Genomic DNA, 22,006 nt, shown 5'->3' on the forward strand with positions numbered 1-22,006 from the left:
GGAGAATGATAAGGATATCTCACCAAAATCAGAGGGTTTTAACAAGATTATATCCATTTTACGGACTGAACACTAGTTTTTATACACTAGCTGAAGAGACTATCAGAGAGATGCCTCTTACCTTGAGCCAGTAATGAGCCCAAAGCCAAAGCTTCTGCCGTGGCCCAGTCTAACTTCATTCCCTCCTTTACTTTCTCTATTCTGGACTGTATATTGGGAGGAGAAGAACAAAAATAACAATTTTCATTTAGTTTCAGTAAGTTTGAGTCTTAGCAGATACTGGCATTTCAGAATTTACACAGCATGATTCATTACTATTATTAGACTTATTGTTATCATCCAAGCTAAGGAAATGGATAACACTCAGGGATGTCAAACAACAGTCAGTCAACGGTGCTTAAATGAGCAACTACTGTGCGTGGCTAAATAACTCAAGTCTAAATTTTAAACAAACTTTTTTTTAAACTCAAATGAAAAAGATCCTTCTCTGTCCCACCATGCCTCAAAACATTTGGGAGTGCTGGCTCCTCAAACAGACCAAACGGAAGGGTCTGTCAAAAGGTTTATAAAAAGAAAACGGAGACTGGGATTAGTAGGAGACAAAACTGATAAACTGGCAATCCTTCTCTAGGCATCTTCACAAAATGACAATGGCAGGCCCAGGCATCCTGTCCGTCTAAGAATGGGCCTCACCAATCCACTATGTAGGACGTGCCAATGTTTCAGCACCTTGGGAAGCCAAAGCCAGCCTCGGCCAAGAGAAAACAGAAGGAGCCACCATCTGTGGCGTAAACTGGCCCCTCAGAGGGCGGAGAGACCTACCTGAGCATACATCTTCAGGAGGTGGCTGTGCATCTGGTGTTCCTCAGGCACCTCCACTGATTTCACGCCGACAAACTGCAGAAGGTCAGTAGGCATGCCGGTGTCCCAGGTCGTGATCCTGGCAGACGGCTCCACCAGACCTCGCCAGTGGGCCTGCAGGTTGGTGGCAGGTGGGCTGTAGAGTGTCATGTTGGTCAGATGGTCGTTCAACTTTGCATAATAGGAGGTCTTCAGCTCAGCTACCTCCTCTTGGGTCATGAGCCCATGGGCTATGAGGTGCTCTGCATATGTGTCCGGTATACTCTTCCGGGATCTGTCCAGGCGACAGGATAACAATAAACTCATTCTATATGCATCTACTACTGCGTGTTAGCTATCGGCAACCCTGACAGACTAAAGGGCGGTAGAGGTAACAGGGTTCCCACTGGTTTGAAACAGGTGTAGAAAGTCCAATCAGATGAGGCAGGCAAGTGATAGGGCCAAGTGAGACATCTTGACTGGAGGAATCTTCTGTACATCACACAGACAAAATCAATGTCTAGTTTTCCTCCTCCGTAAAATGAGCTAACAACTGCTCATTGGCTGCCTGGTAAGGATTTGGGTAACCTTGGGGAGGTAATTACCAAGAATCCAGAAAACACTATAGCTAGAGGTATGAACCGGTTAACTGGATCTTGATTATCATCCTACCTGATAATCTTGTACATGGCTGGATTGGTAAAGAAAGGCTCATCCAGTTCATTGTGGCCCCACTGCCGGTAGCATAGCAGATCCACAATCACATCCTTGCGGAACTGTCGCTGGTATTCAACAGCCAGCCGGGTGGCCCGGACCACCTCCTCAGGGTCATCCCCGTTGACATGAATGATGGCACACCCAACGATCTTACCTGCAGTGGAGAGAGTGGAATTGAGGCCATCTGACCGGTCACGGACATGGATTTCTACTCCCTTGCTCATATCCAAAGATCTACTGGTTGGAGAGCATGCCACGGTGAAGTACCATTCCCTCCCATCATTCCCCCAGAACAGACTACCTGGAAGAAGGCAGGGCTCCTCAAAAAAAGAAAAAAAAAAAACACCACAAAGAATCTAGATTCACAAAGCCCTAACAACTACAGGCCTCAGGGCCTCAAACCAGAGAGGCAGACACAGAAACAGGCCTAAGCCTGTCATGCAGGTGCCAACCAAGCTTAATACCGACATCGAAAATAATAATAATAATTATCATGGCATTTGTTAAGTGTTTACTACGTGTCAAGCACTGTTCTCAGCACTGGGTTAGATTTTTGACCCATTGACCCACATGGGGCTCACAGTTTTAATCCCCATTTTACAGATGAGGTAACAGACTGAGAGAAGTGAAGTGACTTCCCAAGTCCACACAGTAGACATGTGGCAGAGCCAGGATTAGTACCCACGACCTTCTGACTCCCAGGCCCGAGCTCCATCCACTACTCCATGCTGCGTCGGATATATGAAATGTGGTGCCCCCAAGGCAACGGCAAGTTAAGTTTGTCATGGTCAGTTTTTTGGGGGCTTTTTTGAGTTTGAGATTCAGCAGTTTGGATGCGGGGCTCTGCCAATCCTTGAACATTCAGCCATCCAAATGCAAGTTACGTCTTGATATCTTAAGCTTGTGGTAAACAAACTTAAGTTCCCTGGACTCTCCCCTCCCACCAATGGGGATTCAAAAAATGGGGAAGTGAATGACTAGGGATGGCAGGTCTTCTGCACGTGTAGTATGGATGTATCCCTTCTTTATCTCAATCTAGAGGATTCCTGCAGCTTCTGGATTAGAGGAGACAGAGAACTGGTAGCTCAGTTCCTCTTGCCCCAGATTCCCCTGCCTTAAACCACATGATTCTAAACCAAAGTTGTGGATTCCCCATTCAATTTATTCTCCACCCAGCGAGACCGGCTAGGGAACATGGCTCCCTTTGTCACAGATGATGAGTTGCGCTCTCAGAAGCTATTGGCCATTGCCAACATGGATGTCTTGTCATAACCAGCTATAGGGTCAGGACTGCTCAATTCAATTATGTTCAGTTTGGCATTTTTGAACTTTCTTCATCATCCTACAGAAGGTGGAAATGCACTAAGAAAAATGTTCAATGGCCTAAGAAGGCCCTTCTGCATACATCCACCTGTCTCATTCTTTCTCTGGGGTACATACCAATGTCACTACTATATAATGAAGACCGTCCTCTTTCCGCTGGAGTCGTGTAACCCAGCTGGTTATTAACAATCAGATGGATACTTCCACCAACTCTGAAATGTGGGAGATTAGAGAGGGTAAACGTTTCAGGAACAATCCCTTGACCACAGAAAGAAGCATCACCGTGAACCTAGATTATGGAAAAAAGAACGTGATATATTTAACTGTCAAGGTGGAATTACAGGATTAAAAATACGCATTTTAAATAAAACTCTAGATACAAGATTTTACCGTTTAAATTTACTCAGAGGCTTAACCCCACCCTCTCTCCTTTCCCTACATGAGAATTACAGTAAAGAGACTCTCCCAGATTCTCCATACAGCCTTCTAATCTCACAACCACTGGTTGATCCGCTCACCCTGTCCCCTCCATCACTGACATACAAGCACAGCGCATCTATAATCTACTGCAGACACGTGACTGAACACAAGATAACTCAAACAGCAGGAACAGTTAGCGACGGAGAGAAACAGACAGCTCTAGCGAGGAATTCATAAAAAAACAGCTTGAGAGACAAGGAACCTGCCAGGCAGTAAAGATGCATTGCTCACTGTCCCTTTCCCTCCCTTTTCCTCCCCCTCTCTCCCCACACCCCAAATACAGCTTGTATGCCTGACATCATCCAGCCCGCAATGCGACTGCTAGCTGGTACTGCCAGGAGACGAGAGTGCAGGGCAAAGACGTGGTGGGAAGGCGAATGGGTGGGAAGAGAGGATCATTTATCCCCCATCTGAAGGGAGAAAGAGGCTTTAAAGAAGAAATGAAGAAATGGTAATGATCTAGAAAGGTGGCAATACTGAAGACACACCGCCCTCTTGCTTTTAGCACACATAAGTCCTTTTAGGTAAGTCACTAGACGTCGCTTTGAATCAAGCCAGCGGCGGAGACAGAATAGACAGGGGACACCGTGGGAGAATGGAATTGGAGCTCGCCCATCTTCAGGATGAAAAGCAACTGACTACTGAACCAAGAAGAAAAAAAATGTTAGGTATGGTTAACCAGAGAAATCGATGTTGTTGCACTAATACTAACACCGAAAGGCTGGAAGTGAATAAAAAGCCTTTGGAATTGAATGTTGTCGTTCTTTATAGTGCCACTTGCCTCTTTGTCAAGTGAAGAGGTTCAGGAGGGTGGATTTCTCACAACCTCAAAAATTCTAACTGTGGTGGTGATCTCACTCCTGGAGGAGGAGAGGGAGGGAGGATACAGGAAAAAAAACGCACAGTCTAACAAAAACAAAACCAAACGAAATCCCTCCCGCCCAAAAGAATGTTTTGGTTCATGGAGGGAGTTCTCTATAAAGTAGACTGCTGACCTGATTGGATGAGATCCATTCATTGTAAAATGCGAAAATATCCACAGATCTTGCCCTCTCGACCTTACAGCCACTTTTTAAGTCTGGGAGAAAGAGAATGCAGGGAGAGGACTAAGAAATCCCAGAAGTAAGAGTGAACCCACATAAAGTCAACCTGATTGAATGTCCACTGGATGCAGAGCACCATACTTGGGGCTGTGGCGAGTTGAGGAAGAATAAAATTCGGTGCCTGCCCTTGAGGAGATTAGATAGTCATTCAAGCCCCATACATTGAGAAGCAGCGTGGCGCAGTGGAAAGAGCATGGGCTTTGGAGTCAGGGCTCATGAGTTCAAATCCCAGCTCTGCCACTTGTCAGCTGTGTGACTGTGGGCAAGTCACTTAACTTCTCTGTGCCTCAGTTCCCTCATCTGTAAAATGGGGATTAAGTGTGAGCCCCACGTGGGACAACCTGATTCCCCTTTGTTTACCCCAGCGCTTAGAACAGTGCTCGGCACATAGTAAGCGCTTAACAAATACCAACATTATTCATTGCTGCTGCAACGACAACCAAAGACGTTGGGAACTCTGCAGCAACATCTCCACAAACCTCTCGTAAGTTTCATTTTCTGTTTGAAAAGGATGTTCTAAGATAGTCACCACTTTTTATGGTCTTTGTTAAGTGCTTACTATGCATAAGGCGTTGTTCTAAGCACCGGGGTAGATATGAGATAAGCAGGTTGCATACAGTCCCTGTCCCACATGGGGTTCACAGTCTCAATCATATTACAGATGAGATCACTGAGGCACAGAGAAGTTACGTGACTTGCCCAAGGTCACACAGCAGGCACGTGGTAGAGCCGGGATTAGAACCCAGGTCTTTCTGACTCCCAGGCGCATGCTCTATCCACTAGGCCACCTCTAGAAACGCCTGCTCTGTTAGCCTGGGCATGAAGTTGGAGAGGTTTAAGCAGAGGGCATAACCTCCCACCTACTCCTTTTGAAAAAAAAAAGCCAACCTGCAAGAGCAACTATTGTTCATTTCTTCAGTTAACATCTTGTCATAAAGTTGAGTCACTTAATCATAGACTTGTGATTCTTGGCATTAAAACATACAAATCTAATTTTATTAAAAACATGCACTCCATGAAAATGTTTTGGTGATGAGTGTATACAAGTGAATAAAGCAGATAGTTAAAAATCCAGCAGGCCAGAAAGGGAAGCCAAAAGCCCCTTTCAAGGATTAGATGGCTACTGCTGGAGTCTATAGAACTGCTCTGGCAGTTTAGGGGCAAAAACCCTGATGAGAAAACTCTCCCTCTGTTTTTTTAAGATAGCAGTCTAAGGCCTGTTGGTGGGATTATTCCTTTTTGGGAGCCTAAGGAGATGCAATCTCAATCTGAGAGATAACCGGGCCCACTGTATATCTAAAAGAACTTAATACTCTGAATTGTACACACAGGAGCAAGTGGGAAGCCAGAGCAGCCACAGAATCTGGGGAACTAGCTGTCCTGAAGAAGTGAAAAATGGCAGGACTAGTGGCCACTCTGTGAGGATGTTTTTTGTTGTTTTTCTTTTAAAGGTTTTGTACCCCCTTTTTTTTTTTTTAGTAATCATCTGTGTTCATGATCCCAGATAAAAAATGAAGTTCTTTTCAACTAAAAAGAAAAAACCAAACAGAAAACATAGAAGCCATTTTAGACAAGGTCAGGAGAAGTCATTCCTTGTTCTCTGAGCTTCCTGAAGATTATCAATTTTGCCTTGGTCACAGAGAGTCCTAGTCTTCAGGGAAATGTCTTTGGACAAAGAGCTCATAGCTGAAGCACACCAATTCAGTTAAGAGCCATAAGAAAAGGTCTCAATTCCAAAAGAAAACTGAAACACCTGGGTAAAGTAGGGACCAAGATATTTCAAAAGGAGATTAAGCTCAAGAGATCAGACTGGTATTTTATGGCAAACAAGAATGTGTGGCACGGGAAGACAAAGCCCCTATTTCTGTCACTTTCCCCTAAGTCAAGTCAAATTGCCCCCATTTTCATTTAGCACAATTCAGGATTTACTGATTCACCAAGATAAGGACAAATCAAATAGAGGGGAAAGCAGAGTAAGGCCCCTGCCTGCAGAAAGAGGAATTGTGTAGCCCTGACAAAACCAAGCTTGCATGGTTCCAGTGTGACAGAAGACATCTGGAACAAAAGTGGGGACCTAACAGGGCAGCACACCATTCCCTCCTGACTTCTGACTAAAACTCTCTTCTCCCTACTAGGCTCCAGAAGAAAATCTAAATATCTGCTCATTTTCCTGGGCACAACCAAGCAGCCTCCCTAAACTGCTGTAATTTAGGGAAATGAGCTATTCTATACAAGAAGCAGCATGGCCTAGTGGAAAGAGCACAGGACTGGAGGAGACTGGAGGAGGAGACCTGGGTTCTTATCCCAGCTGTGCCAATTCCCTCCTGTGGGAACTTGCCCAAGTCACTCAATTTCTCTGTGCCCCAGTTTCCTCATCTGTCTTAGACTGTGCATCCCATGTGAGACAAGGACTGCATCCAGATATGATTATCTTGTATTCACCCCAGTGCTACGTACACAGTAAGCCCTTAACAAACATCACAAATTTGGGGGGTTTTTTTGGAAGAGGCAGATGGATGCTAAACAAAATTTACAGCTCTTGTGAGTTGGAAAACACACTTGGAAACCCCAGATGGAAGTCAATTTCTTGGAGATGGGTCCTCAAATATGGTGCTGACAGTGTTAAGAGATGTCTTCATTTAGTAACCTTCTTTCCCGGGTCCAGATTCATCTCCATAGAAAACAATCAACCCTCTCCTTATGTGTCTGTCGGCAGTCTCCTCCCCGTGATATTTTTGGACTGTGAGTCCCTTGAGAGCCAGGGACCAGGTCTAATTCCCCACTTTTCCCAGAGCTTAGTACAGGGCTTAATAAATACTGTTACTACTATTAACTCTGAAATTCTCCTTTGCACTAAAAGAAAGAGAAGTTCAAGGTACCTGTAGGCAGATGACTTTGTCCCCTGGCTGAGCAGAAACATCTAGGGAGTAGTCTCCATCCAGCCGGGACTGTTGTCTCCCACGAGTTTTGCCAACCGCCACTGGGTTGACGGCTTCGAGGTGGGAGGGGTTGGGCAACATGGTGACATGGAGAGGCCGGTGAGATCCAAAGTCCAGATCCACGGAGGAGGTCAGGTGAGACAGAACATCTCCGGTGGCGGAAAAGTTGTCAGGAAATTCACTCAAACCTCGCATTTTTCGGAACATCAGCTGTTCGGAACAAGCATGTACAGGTCACACTCCCACATTGTGAGCTTTAATAGCTTTTCATGGGTGGAAACAGTGGGCTTTTATTATTGTTGAGCACAGATACAAGTATCTGGAGATGTGATTCACACCCTTATATATATATTGGAATAATGAAGTAACCATGTTATATATAGTTCACATTTCAATACACAATTAAAATTAATCAAAAATGAAGCGCATAAGGTGATCGCTTAATTCTTTGCTCTTGATACTATGGGGAAGTAACTTTTCGATGGCGTACATACAGAAACACGTTATATTAAGTTTACTTATAGCTTGACCCAATAACATTCCTCCTTTATATTCAGCAATTACAGTTTCTTTTGTTTAGGACAAACATCACCCCATTCATCCTCCCGGCATTACTGTGAGGTTCAAGAGAAGACAAATTAACATAGAAACTGAGGCATAGATGCTTGTGTACTCTGTTCCAAAATCACAGTGAACCATTGGCGAAGCCTGGAATACAGTCTAAATCCCCCAAACCAATGCCTCAAACACACAGACGCTTTTTTATTGTCTCATGGCCACTGCACTGCTCAGTGAACCTTTTCGATCTGGCTTTAACTTGACAGATTTTTTTTTTAGGTTTAATTACTTCCAAAAAAATTTGTCACTGAACCATAGTAAAAGGTTATCAGAGCCATAGAGCGTAATAAGAAAATTGGATTAACTTGAGTCCTCACTAATGTCCCGGCAATTAATCTTTATTCTAAAGTGAGACCCAAGTTTACAGAGATTTGTAGAACAGGTGGATTATAGAAATGCCCAGAGGTGAGAAATAGAGATCCAATTGTTTGTACAGCTCTCACTTGGACAGTCTTCTTGGGATGAAGGATAGTATTAGTATTGCTTCTGTAATAAAGCAGTGGCCTACTGGGTAGAGCTCGGGCCAGGGAGTCAGAAGGACTTGGGTTCTAATCCCAGATCCACCACATGACTGCTGCGTGACCTTAGGCAAGTCACTTCCCTTCTCTGTGCCTCAGTTATCTCATCAGTCAAATGGGGATTGAGCCTATGAGCCTCATGTGGGACATGGATTGTGTCCAACCTGATTAGTTTATACCTACCGTAGCACTTAGTACAGGGCCTGGCACATAGTATATGCTTAACAAATATCATTTTAAAAAATGCACTATAAAGGGACAAAAATATCTAAAAAAAGTTAAGGAATCTACAACTCCCCAGTACCTTTCATCAAGCTGTCCTTTACAAAGAAAAAAAATCACCCAACCTTCAGTCATTCCTGTTAGTAGGAGATTACATGATTATCCACACTTTATAGATGCAGATAATCAAGGCCCACAAAAAAGGGAACAGGCCAATGTTGTACAGCAAGTCAGCCTGAGAACAGGCTAAGAAGCAGCCAGATCTCAATTCTTAAACAAGGCTCTCTCCACCAGGATTCATGTATAATGCACATGCTATGTTGGATTTTCAAAGCAGAGTAGAGTAAATTCTACCCCGGATTATATTCTGGCCTTGCATCTTGGCCCAAGGAGGAAGAATCTGGGACTAGGAGTCAGGGCAGCTGGACTCTAGTCCCAGCACAGACACACGCTGAGTGATCTTGGCAACAATATTATTACCTGTCCCACCTTACCTCATTGGGACGATGAGTGATAAATGACAGAAAAGATGAGGAAACATTTAAATTCTTGGGAAGGAAGATGCTGTAGAAATCCCAGAAGTGGTTATTATTGAGAAAAATTAGCTAATGTCAGAAAGAAGCAATAGAGTGTTTTTATCTTACCTCAGGAGGGAACTGTAGCAGACCTGTGAGCAGATTAAGCCTCCCTCGATGGGGCATCCCAATGATGACATCCGTCACTCCGCTGTAGGCTGCCATCTTTAACAACTCATGGAAAAAACCCATCATGCTCTCAGCCCCTTCACCACCATATCGCTTGACTGTGGCAAATTTGGTAGCTAAGAAGTGATCAAACTCCTGGAATAAAGCATGACATTTTAACAATGCCAAGGGCTCTGCCACCTGAAAGATGTGTACGAAAACACTACCACCTTTCTTTCAAGTTCCTTAACAGTTCCTTATGTCACATACCCAAGCCTGTGACACACAGACACACACATTACACACATACATAAATATATCCTGGTTGGGACTTGAAATAATTTCTAGTCTCCAGTTTATATACACTGTCACCACCAACTGGGAGTTCAGCACTTCCACATCACCTAAATACTAAGTACATACAACCTCCTATATCATTTCTGAATAGAACATACTGTGATCACTTCCTCCTACTTGTAATTTATTTACAGTGTCCCCCACTAGACTGTAAACTCCATCAGGTCAGGGATCACGTCTGATTCTAATGTACCCTTCCAAGCACTTAGCACTGCGCTCAGCTCACAACAGGTGCTCATTCCATCTTGCTGATTGAAACCACAAGTATAATTGCCCTGCCGAGGAAAGAGTGGCATGAAGCTTTTTCCTAAAGCTGCCTAAGACTTGAGGAAAAGACAGCCATCCCCGGGTCTTCAAACTCGCCTGCCAGAAGGGCTAACGACTACTCTGCCACTGACCTCTGGGAAATCCGTAATCTCTCAGATTCTTGCTAGCTGGGAACGTGATAATAAGCCATTACTGAGTTGTTGTTTTTTTATGGTGTTTGTTGAGTGCTTACTATGTGCCAGGCACTGTACTAAGCGATGAGACAGATACATGATAATCAGGTTGGACACAGTTTATGTCCCAGATGGGGTTTCACGGTCTTAATCCCCATTTTGTAAATGACGCACAGAGAAGATATGTGACTTGCCCAAGGTCACATAGATAAGTGGCAGAGCCAGGTCCTTCTGACTCTCAGGCCAGATCAGTGGTCCCTCCAATCCACTATACCCCACTTATGTATATATCTATAATTTATTTATATTGTCTGTCTTCTCCTGTACACTGTAGACTCGTCTTGGGCAGCAAATGCTACATTGTTATATTTGTACTCGTGCTTAGTAGAGTGCTCTGCACATATTAAGTGCTCAATAAATGTGACTGACTGACTATTTGGTCTCCAACAATGTCAACGGGATGCTTAAAAGAGGGTACCATCCCTGAATCTACAGTTCGCAAAGAATGAAACAGAGAGAGGAAATTATTAGGCATAAGAATGTTTTTCTTTCATTAAACTCTCAACCTTCCTCCCTCCTACCAACAAAAAAATACATAAAAGAGCAGTCCAACCAAGACCTCATTCCCTTTCTACCCTCTGAAAACCAGAGCCACTTAAAACAATCTTGTGTGAAATAGGTCCCTCTGAACACATCTTTCCCTGTACCTGAGATTCCAACATTAGTTTGGACAAATATTTTCGCTCTTCGGTCGTGAATGTCTCTTTTTTCAACTCCTCAAACCTCTTGGCAAACCAGTCTTTCTCCTCCTGGCTCTGCAGCTGGGCTGTTTCAATAGAGATTTGTCCGCAAAAGATATGGTTGAGGTAGGCTAACACGTCCTCAAGGGAGGCCTCTTCCTTCCCTATGTTCAGCAACCCTAGGACAAGAATTGGAGGCGATAAATGAAGGAGTGGAAATGATACATGATAAATGGAGAGGAAGACCAGCCGTGAACCAAACTAAATATTTAACCATAATAAATACTTTCACCTCAGCCTCTTTCAACAAAGGCTCTCAAAACACTCTACGCACTTTATTAAGTTACTTCTCCAACAGCTCTATGAGGAAGAATGAAGACAGTACTTCCAGTTGACAAATTGGGGAAAGCAAGTTTTATGGAGATTAAGTGCCCTGTTATCCAGAGAGTTAAACCCACATCTCCCTCTCCCCAGCCACAGCTCTATCCATCAGTGCTCTCCATCCCGCTGCCTCCTCTGTTACTAGAAGTGATAATGTCTTGATCAATATCTTCCCGAGTCTCCAGTCTGAATTTATCAACAGGTTAAGGATACACAGTCTAGTCTCCTGCTTTGATTGGATTTCTTGGAACTCGGTCCCACAAGATTTTTTTGTAAGAAGACTTTGGCCAGAGTTGAATCCTGGTTGGTGTGTAACTTTAAAATGAAAGTCAAGCACATGACATAAAAGACGTCGGAGCTGGGAATTGACCACACAAAGGAAAGGTCTGATCTGAGGTAGGAGGGGCAATTTCCTGGGAGCAAAGGGGACGATTGTGCCTGGTCCCCAGAACTGAAAGTTCCCCATCCCAGCACCCTCCCCTGCGAGGTGGAGGGGGACCAGTAGAAAGCAAAGCTGCAAGATTACAGATCCTGCGGTTCCCTCTCCTCCAAAGAGGCCGCAGCAAGCCTGGACTCATGCCACCTCCTTCTCTCTGCTATGGCTAGGGCCTCTCTAGTTGCCCCCAGTCTAAGCCAGGTTCATTCTCACCCCAATAAGGGAAGGAACCATCTACTTTGGTGAGACTGGATGTCTCCTGCTGGGGATTCTGGGCTGGGCCAGTGGTTTTTTGCACCCCTACCTAGATTCAGGACCAGAGGATCCACCCCACTAGGATCCTGAGGTACCCCACCACCACCACCACCCCAAAAGGCCTCCTGCCTCCATCTCCCATATTCTGAAAACTCCTGCCCTGAAAATAAAGTGTTGGCAAGTATGGGCTTGTTCCCAAAACACAAGGCCAGTTCTCCCACCACATACTGACTGAATTTACAAGGGCTTGATACAAGATATTCACAGGAAGATGACTCAGAATATTCCATGAATTATTCCTTCCATATTACCAACTGGAAAAGCTCTGGGGCTCCTCTGATTACCATCTAAACTCCCTTGGTTCCTAAGGATCCCAGTACGGTCTTCTGACATCAAAGTCCAGTCTACCCAAGCCCCCCTCAACCAGTGATTCCTTGGGCAATGAGTAAAAATTACCTGTGGTATTAAAAGGGCCTTGAAGCATCTCGGTGAGAGCTTGGATTTCCGGCACGCTCTCCATCACTCTTTGTCCAGTAAATAGAGGGTTAATTTTGGCAGCTTTATGTCCATGTTCACAGTATGCTGTTACTAAACGGGCAAGGCCATGATCAACTAAAGCAGAAAGAGAACAGAAATGCGGGTTGTTGCAGATTGTCTAAAGGAGGGCTGTGGGAAGGTGCAGAATGTTTCTGGACCCCTGAAAACCAGCTAATTATGGCAGCGATATGCTCTGGTCCCAGTAATTAAAACCTCCAAATACCAAACTTAAGGCCAAAGGGATGAAAAGAAAACCAAATGGGATTAAGATTTTAATTCAACTGAAGTGCTTTATTCTCATCTCAAATCTGTCATTCGAAGTAAGGGGTGTCTATTCACATTCCCCGGCCTTAGGGTTGTACCCCTATCATTTGAGAATGATGAATGGATCTTAGTCTTAAACACAGAAAGGAGAGAGACCCCACCACTTCCCAAGGAAGCTTATTTTAGAGCAGCCTAGTGGAAAGAACACGGGCATGGGTGTCAGAGGACTGACCCTGCCAAGTGCTTGCTGTGTGACTTTGGGCAAATCAATTAACTTCTCTGTGACTCAGTTCTCCAATTCTCCCTCCTATTAGGCTGTGAGCCACATGCAGGGCAGGTACTGAGTACAACCTAATTAACTCATATCTACCCCAGCTCTTAAAACTATGTATGACACACAGTAAGTGCTTAACAAATACCATAAAAAAAAAAAAGAAAGTTAGGACTCCTCTGCCTGGAAAAAAAACACAGGCTGAGTGGACAGATATAGAATTTCTGTTTACCAAATCCCCCAACACCAGGGCAATGGCATACCCATTACGGGAAAAGTGTTCAAAACAAAAAGTAACACTTCACACAGTGGATGGCAAGCACATGTAATCTGTTGCCACCAGAAGTTATGCAAGTAGAAAATATCAGTAGGTTCAAGAAGAGGTTGAATAAATTCATAGACAAACAGTTGTTAATGACTTACTAGATGGAAAAGTTAAGGATGTAGAAAGCCAATCTGTAAACATTAGGGTGGCTATCAGGGAAGACACCATCATTCCTCTAAGCACACTTAGGAGACAGAACATTGGGCTCAATGGACCATTGGCCGAACCCAGAAATGATCTTACTTCATTTCACTGGAAATAGTACATTTGTAGAGTTCTATAGTAGAGAAATAGAAATACACTATTTCCTCCAGTGCTGGTAGATAGTATTCCTACGAGAATGCATTACATGCTAAATTGGCATATGCAAACTACTCTTTTGATGGAAAACAGATAACATGTTCCAATGTTCCCCACCAAATTCCCTACTGTCAAGATACATAGTCAAGGAGTCAGGGAGCTTTTTGATGTGCCGTATGTCCAAATGCAGTACTGCTAGCACAAGTTCTTGGAAAACATACACACACACTCTTCCAACAACACATTTAATAGTGAGAACACACTTCAACGGCATAAATTGAGCTGGCTTTCCTTGACAATAAAGGAAATATTTGAAATCACAACTGTAATCTCTCCATAGTCTCTCATGTCTCTCATATGGTACACAACTGTTTTTAAAAAAACCAAGAAGCTTTGTTTTCCTCCTCCCCCTTTGACTGTCCATATGAGTCTTGCTTGGTATTTACAAATCTGGGGTGCTAAAACACACAGATTTTAGGAAAATCAGCTTACAGAAGGAGTGTGGCCTAATAGATTCAGCATGGTTCTGCCAGTCAGAAGGACCTGGGTTCTGATCCAGGCTCTGCCATTTGTCTGCTTTGTGACCGCCGGTAAATCACTAAACTTTTCTGGGCCTCAGTTATCTCATCTGTAAAATGGGGGTTAAGACCGTGAGCTCCTCCCCTCTTTGTCATCTGTCCTTAGATCTGTGACCTTTGGACATCTGCTATTTGCCCTGCCCTCCACCCCCCAGCACTTGGGTACATATCTTTGAATTATATATTTCCAATTATTTATTTATATCATTGTCTCCCCTTCTAGATTGCCTATTGTTGGCAAGGACCATGACTGCCAACTCTGTGGTATTGTACTCTCCCAAGCACTTACAACAGTGCTCTGCACATAGTATGCACTCTACAAATATCACTGATTGATTGATATGTCCAACCTGATTAGCTTGTATCTACCCCACCACTTAGTACAGTGACTGGCACATAGTAAGTGCTTAAGTACCATTAAAAAAAAAAGGCAGACTTGTTTTTGAAGGTCTTTCCGTACATAGAGAAAAAGGGCAGGCCTCAGAATGGATCTCAGAGGGGAGTAACTTGACTAAGATAGCTTTTTTTTGTTCCCCATTTGTATTCAATTTAAAATCTTCCTCAAGGTAGTGAAGCTGAATTCACTATCCACAAAATCTTCCCCAAGGTAGTGAAGCTGAATTCACTATCCATTTTACCAGACTCCACTACTAAACCCACTCTACATCATCACCTCCTTTCCTCCATTTGAAATCAGGAATTGCCAGCATCATAACAAAGTTAATTTGAAAACTGGAGTTGACAAGAAGGTTAAGTACACGCTGTTACTAATAGCTAGCTTACAAAGTACACACCAAACACATGTCAAACTTTAACCAGCACAACTATCCAAAGATCTTCTTTAATTCTTATAGGATAAATTATACGGAGGGGGGGATATTGTGGCCTTGGTTAATTAGCAAAAAATTTTACTTATTGTCTTCTTAGATCTGCTTGTTGTTGCCTTAGCAAAATAATGTAAAGAGGAGGGTAGGGAATCATTGAGAGTTGCCTGAGAAAACAAGAATCCTAAATTGTCACCCCAGTATTTGTGGCTTCAAAAATCCCCAATAAATCTCATCAGTTTAATCTACCAAACAGAAAGGTAGCTTGAGCTGTTTTTATTTTAAAATAAACTATTATTGAATTATGAGGCTGGCACCCGCCATGCCCTCAACATCAGCATTCTTAATAGAGTTGCTTTTGGGGTGGAGGCACTGGGGAAGTGGAGACAGAGAAGAAAAGAGATTATTAATGAAAAGAGGAATTTGATTTGCCTAGATGCACCAACTGGAAGATTGTGATTCCAGGCGATGGAGAAAACAGGTGAAAGGAGGGTAGATTTGTCCCAGTTTGAAGAGAACAACATGGCCAATGGCGAGAGGGTCAGTGACAGTTGAAACAGAGTCAGTTTGGGGACACGAGTAACACCAACCATGAAAGCAGGCTTGAAGGTAAATTACATTAAGGGCTCGTGATTTTAGAAAAGGGCAAGTTTTGGTGTACAGAAATTTGTCTGAAGGGCACGTGGCCTTTTACATGGACACGACTGCCCTTACATCCAACAGAAATCTCTCCTTTTAATATCAGGCAATGACTTCGTTAGACTGTAAGCTCCTTGTGGGCAGGGAACAGGTCCACCTACTCTTTTATACTATTACACTCTCCCAAGAGCTTAGTACAGTGCTCTGCACACAGCAAGTGCTCATGAATACAACTGATGGAAATGAAGCAAAAAGAGTCCAAGGATATTCAGAGTTTAAAATGGATAAGGAGGTCTCATTTTTATTCGCCTGCCAAGGAGGGCTTGCAGGGAAGGAGAGACACACACAAATATAGGACTGTAAGGAAATGGTATCAAAGTCTTCCTCCTTCCCCGTCAGCCAACCATTTCAATTGTATTTATTGAGTGTTCACTGCACCCAGAGCCCTGTACTAAGTAAGCATTTGAGAGATTACAGTACAATAAAGTAGGTATATACAATCTCTCCCCACAAAGAGTTTACAGACTAGAGGAGACAGACAGGAGATGGATGTGTACATAAGTGCTATGGGGTGAGATGACAAAGTGCCTAAGGGGTACAGATCCAAGTATATAGGGGAGGAATAGGGGAAGTGAGGGCTTAGTCGGGGAAGGCCTCTTAGAGGAGACATGATTTTAGTAGGTTTTTGAAGGTGGGGAGTGTGGTGGTCTCTGTTCTAGACCAGAGGAAGGACGTGGGCAAGGGGTCGGAGGGGAGATGAGGTGGAAGTACAGTGAGATAGAGGAGCAGTATGTTCAGGTTGAGGTGTAGTTGGAGATCAGCGTGATATAAGAGAGAGAGCTTTTTAAGTGCCTTGACCATCCCACATTCTGCAAAGAGAGACTGGCTAGCTGTCCCACTAATGAACTGCTCTTCAGGAGCCCTGATGATAACTGAGCAAACAAAGGAGAAAGGGGCATCAAAATTCTTACACAGAATTCGGACGATTCTTTAGGCAACACAGCCGACTTGCTGTCAGGGCAACCAGACTGTCATAACAATGAGCTCAAATGGCTTTTGGGGGGGCACTTTAGCAGTTCTCCAGTCAGGGGAAAGGGTAAAGTTACTTAAACCAACAGCCCGTGGTCTCCACAATCTTTTAAATCACAATCAAGCACCATTTTTTGTTTTTTTAAATATCACCCTTTAGGAAGACACACACACATCTTGGAAGAGCTGACATTCAGTGGAGCACAAAGCAATTATCATGGCAAATGAGGAATCACTGTAGATGCAGAGAAAACGGGGAAGAAATCAAGGACAAAAGGTGCAGGTGAAAAAATGTAGGAACACCAAAGTCCTTTTCCTACCCAAATTTTAGAAATAATCAAGGAAGATAAGGAAAAAAGCCAAGTCACTGCTCTCAATCACACACAAAAAATGTTGCCCAATGGTTGCAACTGGGCAGTAAATAATAGTTGTTTTTCCCTATCTAATTTCACTCCTCCCCACCCCCCATGCTGATCTGTCAAGGCTAAATTCGCAAGCTACATTATTGAATGCTAAAGTTATAATGTCACCATGGGAAAAACGATATGATCACGTTCATTGACAGAGAGCTATATCAGCTTTTTTGCTCTCTTTCATATGCAGTTCAAAGTCAACAGGATAACCCTCTTAAGCCAAATCCCAAAAGAACCAACAGCAGTAACGCTTTAGAAAGGATTACAAAAACAGACTTCACTTGGATCAAATCAATTTAAAAATCACTGGTCATGAGGCTTCAATTTCATTATTGCTTTCTACAAAAAAAGTTACTATCTTTTGATACCCATATTTTTCACAAAGTTTCATTTCCATATTTTTTTCACGTAACTACAGCTTAAGGGTTTTTTTCCCCAAAACTCATTGTAGCAGATAGTTGGTAAATTATTAGAAGGTGAGCTATCTCAAATTCAAGAGTATGACATTTATGTAATTCCAGTAATTCCACTGACCCTTTCTCCATATATTTATCTTCAAACTCCTCTCCACTCAAATGATCCTCTTCTTCTACATACCACCACCAAATGACACTTCACCTGACACTCCCACCCAAGCATGGGACACTCACATCCCATCCCAGGGGCATTGACGTATATCTCTTTATACTCTATTACTTCCTATCTGTATTTATTTTAGTGTCTGTCTTCCCCAGCTAGACGGCAGGGAACGTGTCTACCAACTCTGTTATATCGTACTCTCCCAAGAACTTAGTACAGTGCTCTGCATACAATAAGTGCTCAATGAATATGATTGACTGATAGACTGTAAACTCCATGAGGACAGGAACCATGTGTACTAATTCTACTGAATTCTCCCAAGTGCTTACTACAGTGCTCTACACACAGAGGCACGCAATATATATATAATAAATCCCCTGTTCATTTAAATTCTCCACTTAGCATGATTAGAAGCTTGAGGGCTTTCTCCTACATGCACCAAATTGCAGAGTGCTAAAGGTACCTTTAAAATATCCAAAATCTCAGCTAAAAGTTTTCTTTTAAAAACCCTTTTTCACCCACTCTAGAGAATTCTGAACAGCAGAAACAGGATCTCCAAATAATTGCTTTGAAAGACAAAGTTAACTCATTTAGAACTGGAAGCCTATCATGCATCTCAGGCCCTGGGGCACCAAGTGAAGCTGCACCCATATGCTTTGTGGGCCAGAGTCGGGGAAGACTTTGAAGATAAAGTCCTAAAATCTCTTATTGGACTCCAAAAAGCAATGGCAAAAATAAAACCCTTTCGGGAGGGATCGGCGTCAGAGAGTCAGCTCTTTCCCCAGCTGCCCCTGCCCAGGTCAAAGGGTCCCCAACAATGGTTTTTTTGGGGGGGGAACAGCGTGGTTTGGTGGCAAGATCCCGGGCTTGGGAGTCAGAGGACGTGAGTTCTAATCCCTGTTCCACCCCTTGCTAGATATGTGACCCTGGGCAAGCCACTCCACTTCTCTGGGCCTCAGTTACCTCACCTGGAATATGGAGATTAAGACTGTGAGCCCTACATGGGACAACCTGATTACCTCGTATCAACCCCAGCACTTAGAACATTGCTGGGCATATAGTAAGCACTTAACAAATACCATAATTAGTTAATTAAGGATCAGCCTGGAGCGCCCCCCAACCTAGCTCTCTGTCTCGTCTGTGTGTCCCGGGTCCAATAGCGGGCCAGGGGCCCAGGAGAAGTGCTTAGTACAGTGCTCTGAACACAGTAAGTGCTCAATAAATATGACTGAATAAAAGGGCAAACCCAGGCAGGGTGGTAGTGATCGGTGCAGTGAAGACACCTCCTCCACCACCACCACCTTCTCTTCCTCCTCCTCCTCCTCCTCCTCCACCACCTTCTCCTCCTCCTCCTCCACCACCTCCTCGTCCTCCTCCACCACCACCTTCTCCTCCTCCTCCACCTCCTTCTCCTCCTCCTCCACCTCCTCCACCACCTTCTCCTCCTCCTCCTCCACCGCCTTCTCCTCCTCCTCCACCACCTTCTCCTCCTCCTCCTCCACCACCTTCTCATCCTCCTCCTCCTCCTCCACCACCTTCTCCTCCTCCTCCACCTCCTCCACCACCTTCTCCTCCTCCTCCACCTCCTCCACCACCTTCTCCTCCTCCTCCACCTCCTCCACCACCTTCTCCTCCTCCTCCTCCACCACCTTCTCCTCCTCCTCCACCACCTTCTCCTCCTCCTCCTCCACCACCTTCTCCTCCTCCTCCTCCACCACCTTCTCCTCCTCCTCCACCACCACCACCTTCTCCTTCTCCTCCACCTCCACCAGCCTCCTCCCCCTCGCCCCCGGCCTGCCCCAGACCTGGCGAGGGCGCCGGGCCCCTCCGGGGCTCTGCGGGATCTGGCTTGCGCGGCCGGTATCCGTAGACACCCCTGTCGGTGTGGTAGCGGCGGCGGCGGAGGAGGAGAAGGAGGAGCGGGGGTCGCCCTCCGGGGCCCAGGCCGAGCCCGAGGCTCCGAGTCGCCGCCGTGGCCATGCTGCCCGCCCCGCTCCCGGCTCCGCCTGCCAGCCGGAGGGCTCCTGCGCATGCGCGCGAGGGCGGGCGCCCCACGGGGGAGCTCCATTAAAGCCCACGTGGCTGCCCGGGGGCGTGGCCTCCTCAGGCCCCGCCCCCTGTCGCCGGGCCCGCCCCCCCCCCCAACGCCCCCGTCCCTCATTGGTTGGCGCGGCCCGGCCCCCCCGCGCGGGGAGGGGGGGGGGCGCGCGACCGACCCTTAAAGGGCCCGACACGGCTGGTCCTTCTTTTAACGGTCTTTCTTAGGCGCCTACTCTGGGCCACGCACTGTACTAAGCACCTCGTTAGAGAGGAGCTAATAATAATAATGTTGGTAGTTGCAGAGCACTGTTTTAAGCGCTGGGGTAGATAGATAGATGGATAGATTAGATATAGAGGGTCATCAGGTTGTCCCACGTGAGGCTCCCAGTCTTCATCCCCATTTTCCAGATGAGGGAACTGAGGCCCAGAGAAGTGAAGTGACTTGCCCACAGTCACCCAGCTGACAAGTGGCAGAGCCGGGAGTCGAACCCGTGACCTCTGACTCCCAAGCCCAGGCTCTTTCCACTGAGCCGCGCTGCTTCCCTTAAGGACTGTACTAAGCGCCCCGGTAGAGAGGAGCTAATATTAATAATGTTGGTAGTTGTTAAGCGCTTACTATTGCAGAGCACTGTTCTAAGCGCTGGGGGAGATACAGGGTCATCAGGTTGGCCCACGTGAGGCTCACAGTCTTCATCCCCATTTGACAGATGAGGGAACTGAGGCCCAGAGAAGTGAAGTTACTTGCCCACGCTCACACAGCTGACACGTAGCAGAGTCGGAATTCGAACCCGTGACCTCTGACTCCCAAGCCCGGGCTCTTTCCACTGAGCCATGGGCGCCGTCCCTGTCTCACCCAGTGCTCACAGTTTTAACCCCCAATTTACAGAAGGGGTGACTTAGGGACAGAGACCCGAAGTTACTGGCCAAAGGTTGGGTGGCAGATCTGCCATCCAGGCAGAGAAAACATCTGGGCCGTCTTGGGGGGTGGTGTTTTTGTTAGGGTTGGTGTAAAGTTGTCTACGTCTGCCATAATGACTGCTGATGTGTGTCAGTGTCAATACTCCCTCTTCTTATTTTTCTTTGGCCTTGGGTACAGTTGCCTACACTAGTCATAATGACTGTCGTTTGACACCTATCAATACTGCATGTTGTTTTTGTTTGGGTGACTGGAAATTTGCACAGGCTAGTCACGCTGACTGTTGATATGTGCTTTAGCTGCCAGACTACACTGCACTTTGGTTGCTCTGCACATAGTAAGCACTTAACAAAACTTATTTGGGAGAAATTCTTTAGTTCAGGTTTTATCACCCAAAGAGCATGGAGTTTTTGTTTGGGGGTATTTTTGAAATGCTTACTATGTGTCAAACATGGTTCTAAGCACTAGGATAGGTACAAGTTAATTAGGTCCGACACAGTCCCCGTCCCACGTGGGACAGGAGGAAGAATAGGTATCCCCACTTTACAGGGGGAAACTGAGGCACAGAGAATAATAATAATAATGGCATTTGTTAAGCACTTACTATGTGCCAAACGCTGTTCTACGCATTGGGGGAGATACAAGGTGATCAGGTTGTCCCACGTGGGGCTCACAGTCTTCATCCCCATTTTACAGATGAAGTAACTGAGGCACAGAGAAGTTAAGTGACTTGCCCAAGGTCACAAAGCAAGTAATTGACAGAGGTGGGATTAGGGAAAAGTGGAAAAGATCCCTCCAGATGTTACTGAGCGGGGAAGCAGCATGGCCTACTGGGTAGTACAGAAGACTGGGAGTCAGGAGACTCACACTCTAATCCCAAGTCAACCACATGCCTGCTGTGCGACCTTGGGCAAGTCACTTATTTTCTTTGTGCCTTGAGTCCCTCATCTGTAAAATGGGAATTAAATACCTGTTCTCCCTCCCCCTTAGACTGTGAGCCCAGTGTGGGACAGGGACAATGTCTGATCTGTTAGACTATAAGGTCCTCCGCTAAACTCCTTGACAGCGCAGACTGCGACTACTTACTCTATTGTACTCTTTCAAGTGCTTGCTACAGTGCTCTGCACAGAGTAAGTGCTCAGTATATACTATTGACTGATTAATGGGACTATCATGTAAATACCACAGTGTTTGGTACATAGTAAGCTCTTAACTAATACCATTATCATCATTATTATC

At 45.1% G+C, this 22,006-nt stretch overlaps 1 protein-coding gene across 1 annotated transcript in view; it reads right to left on the reverse strand.

The window, feature by feature from the left end:
• Positions 1–19,827, reverse strand: part of DHTKD1 (dehydrogenase E1 and transketolase domain containing 1) — a 33,174-nt gene extending 13,347 nt beyond the window's left edge. Inside the window, exons 1-9 of the mRNA XM_029077745.2 lie at positions 19,617–19,827; positions 12,509–12,664; positions 10,948–11,159; positions 9,405–9,599; positions 7,343–7,612; positions 2,998–3,169; positions 1,513–1,711; positions 823–1,135; positions 122–206 (exon numbers count right to left, since the gene is read on the reverse strand). Of these exons, the coding sequence (XP_028933578.1) occupies positions 122–206; positions 823–1,135; positions 1,513–1,711; positions 2,998–3,169; positions 7,343–7,612; positions 9,405–9,599; positions 10,948–11,159; positions 12,509–12,664; positions 19,617–19,791 (1,777 nt within the window). The 5' untranslated portion in view covers positions 19,792–19,827. The remainder of the gene's footprint in view (positions 1–121; positions 207–822; positions 1,136–1,512; positions 1,712–2,997; positions 3,170–7,342; positions 7,613–9,404; positions 9,600–10,947; positions 11,160–12,508; positions 12,665–19,616) is intronic.
• Between the last annotated feature and the right edge of the window lie 2,179 nt (positions 19,828–22,006).

The sequence above is a fragment of the Ornithorhynchus anatinus genome, chromosome 13 (genome assembly GCF_004115215.2).
Source record: "Ornithorhynchus anatinus isolate Pmale09 chromosome 13, mOrnAna1.pri.v4, whole genome shotgun sequence".
NCBI lineage: Eukaryota > Metazoa > Chordata > Mammalia > Monotremata > Ornithorhynchidae > Ornithorhynchus > Ornithorhynchus anatinus.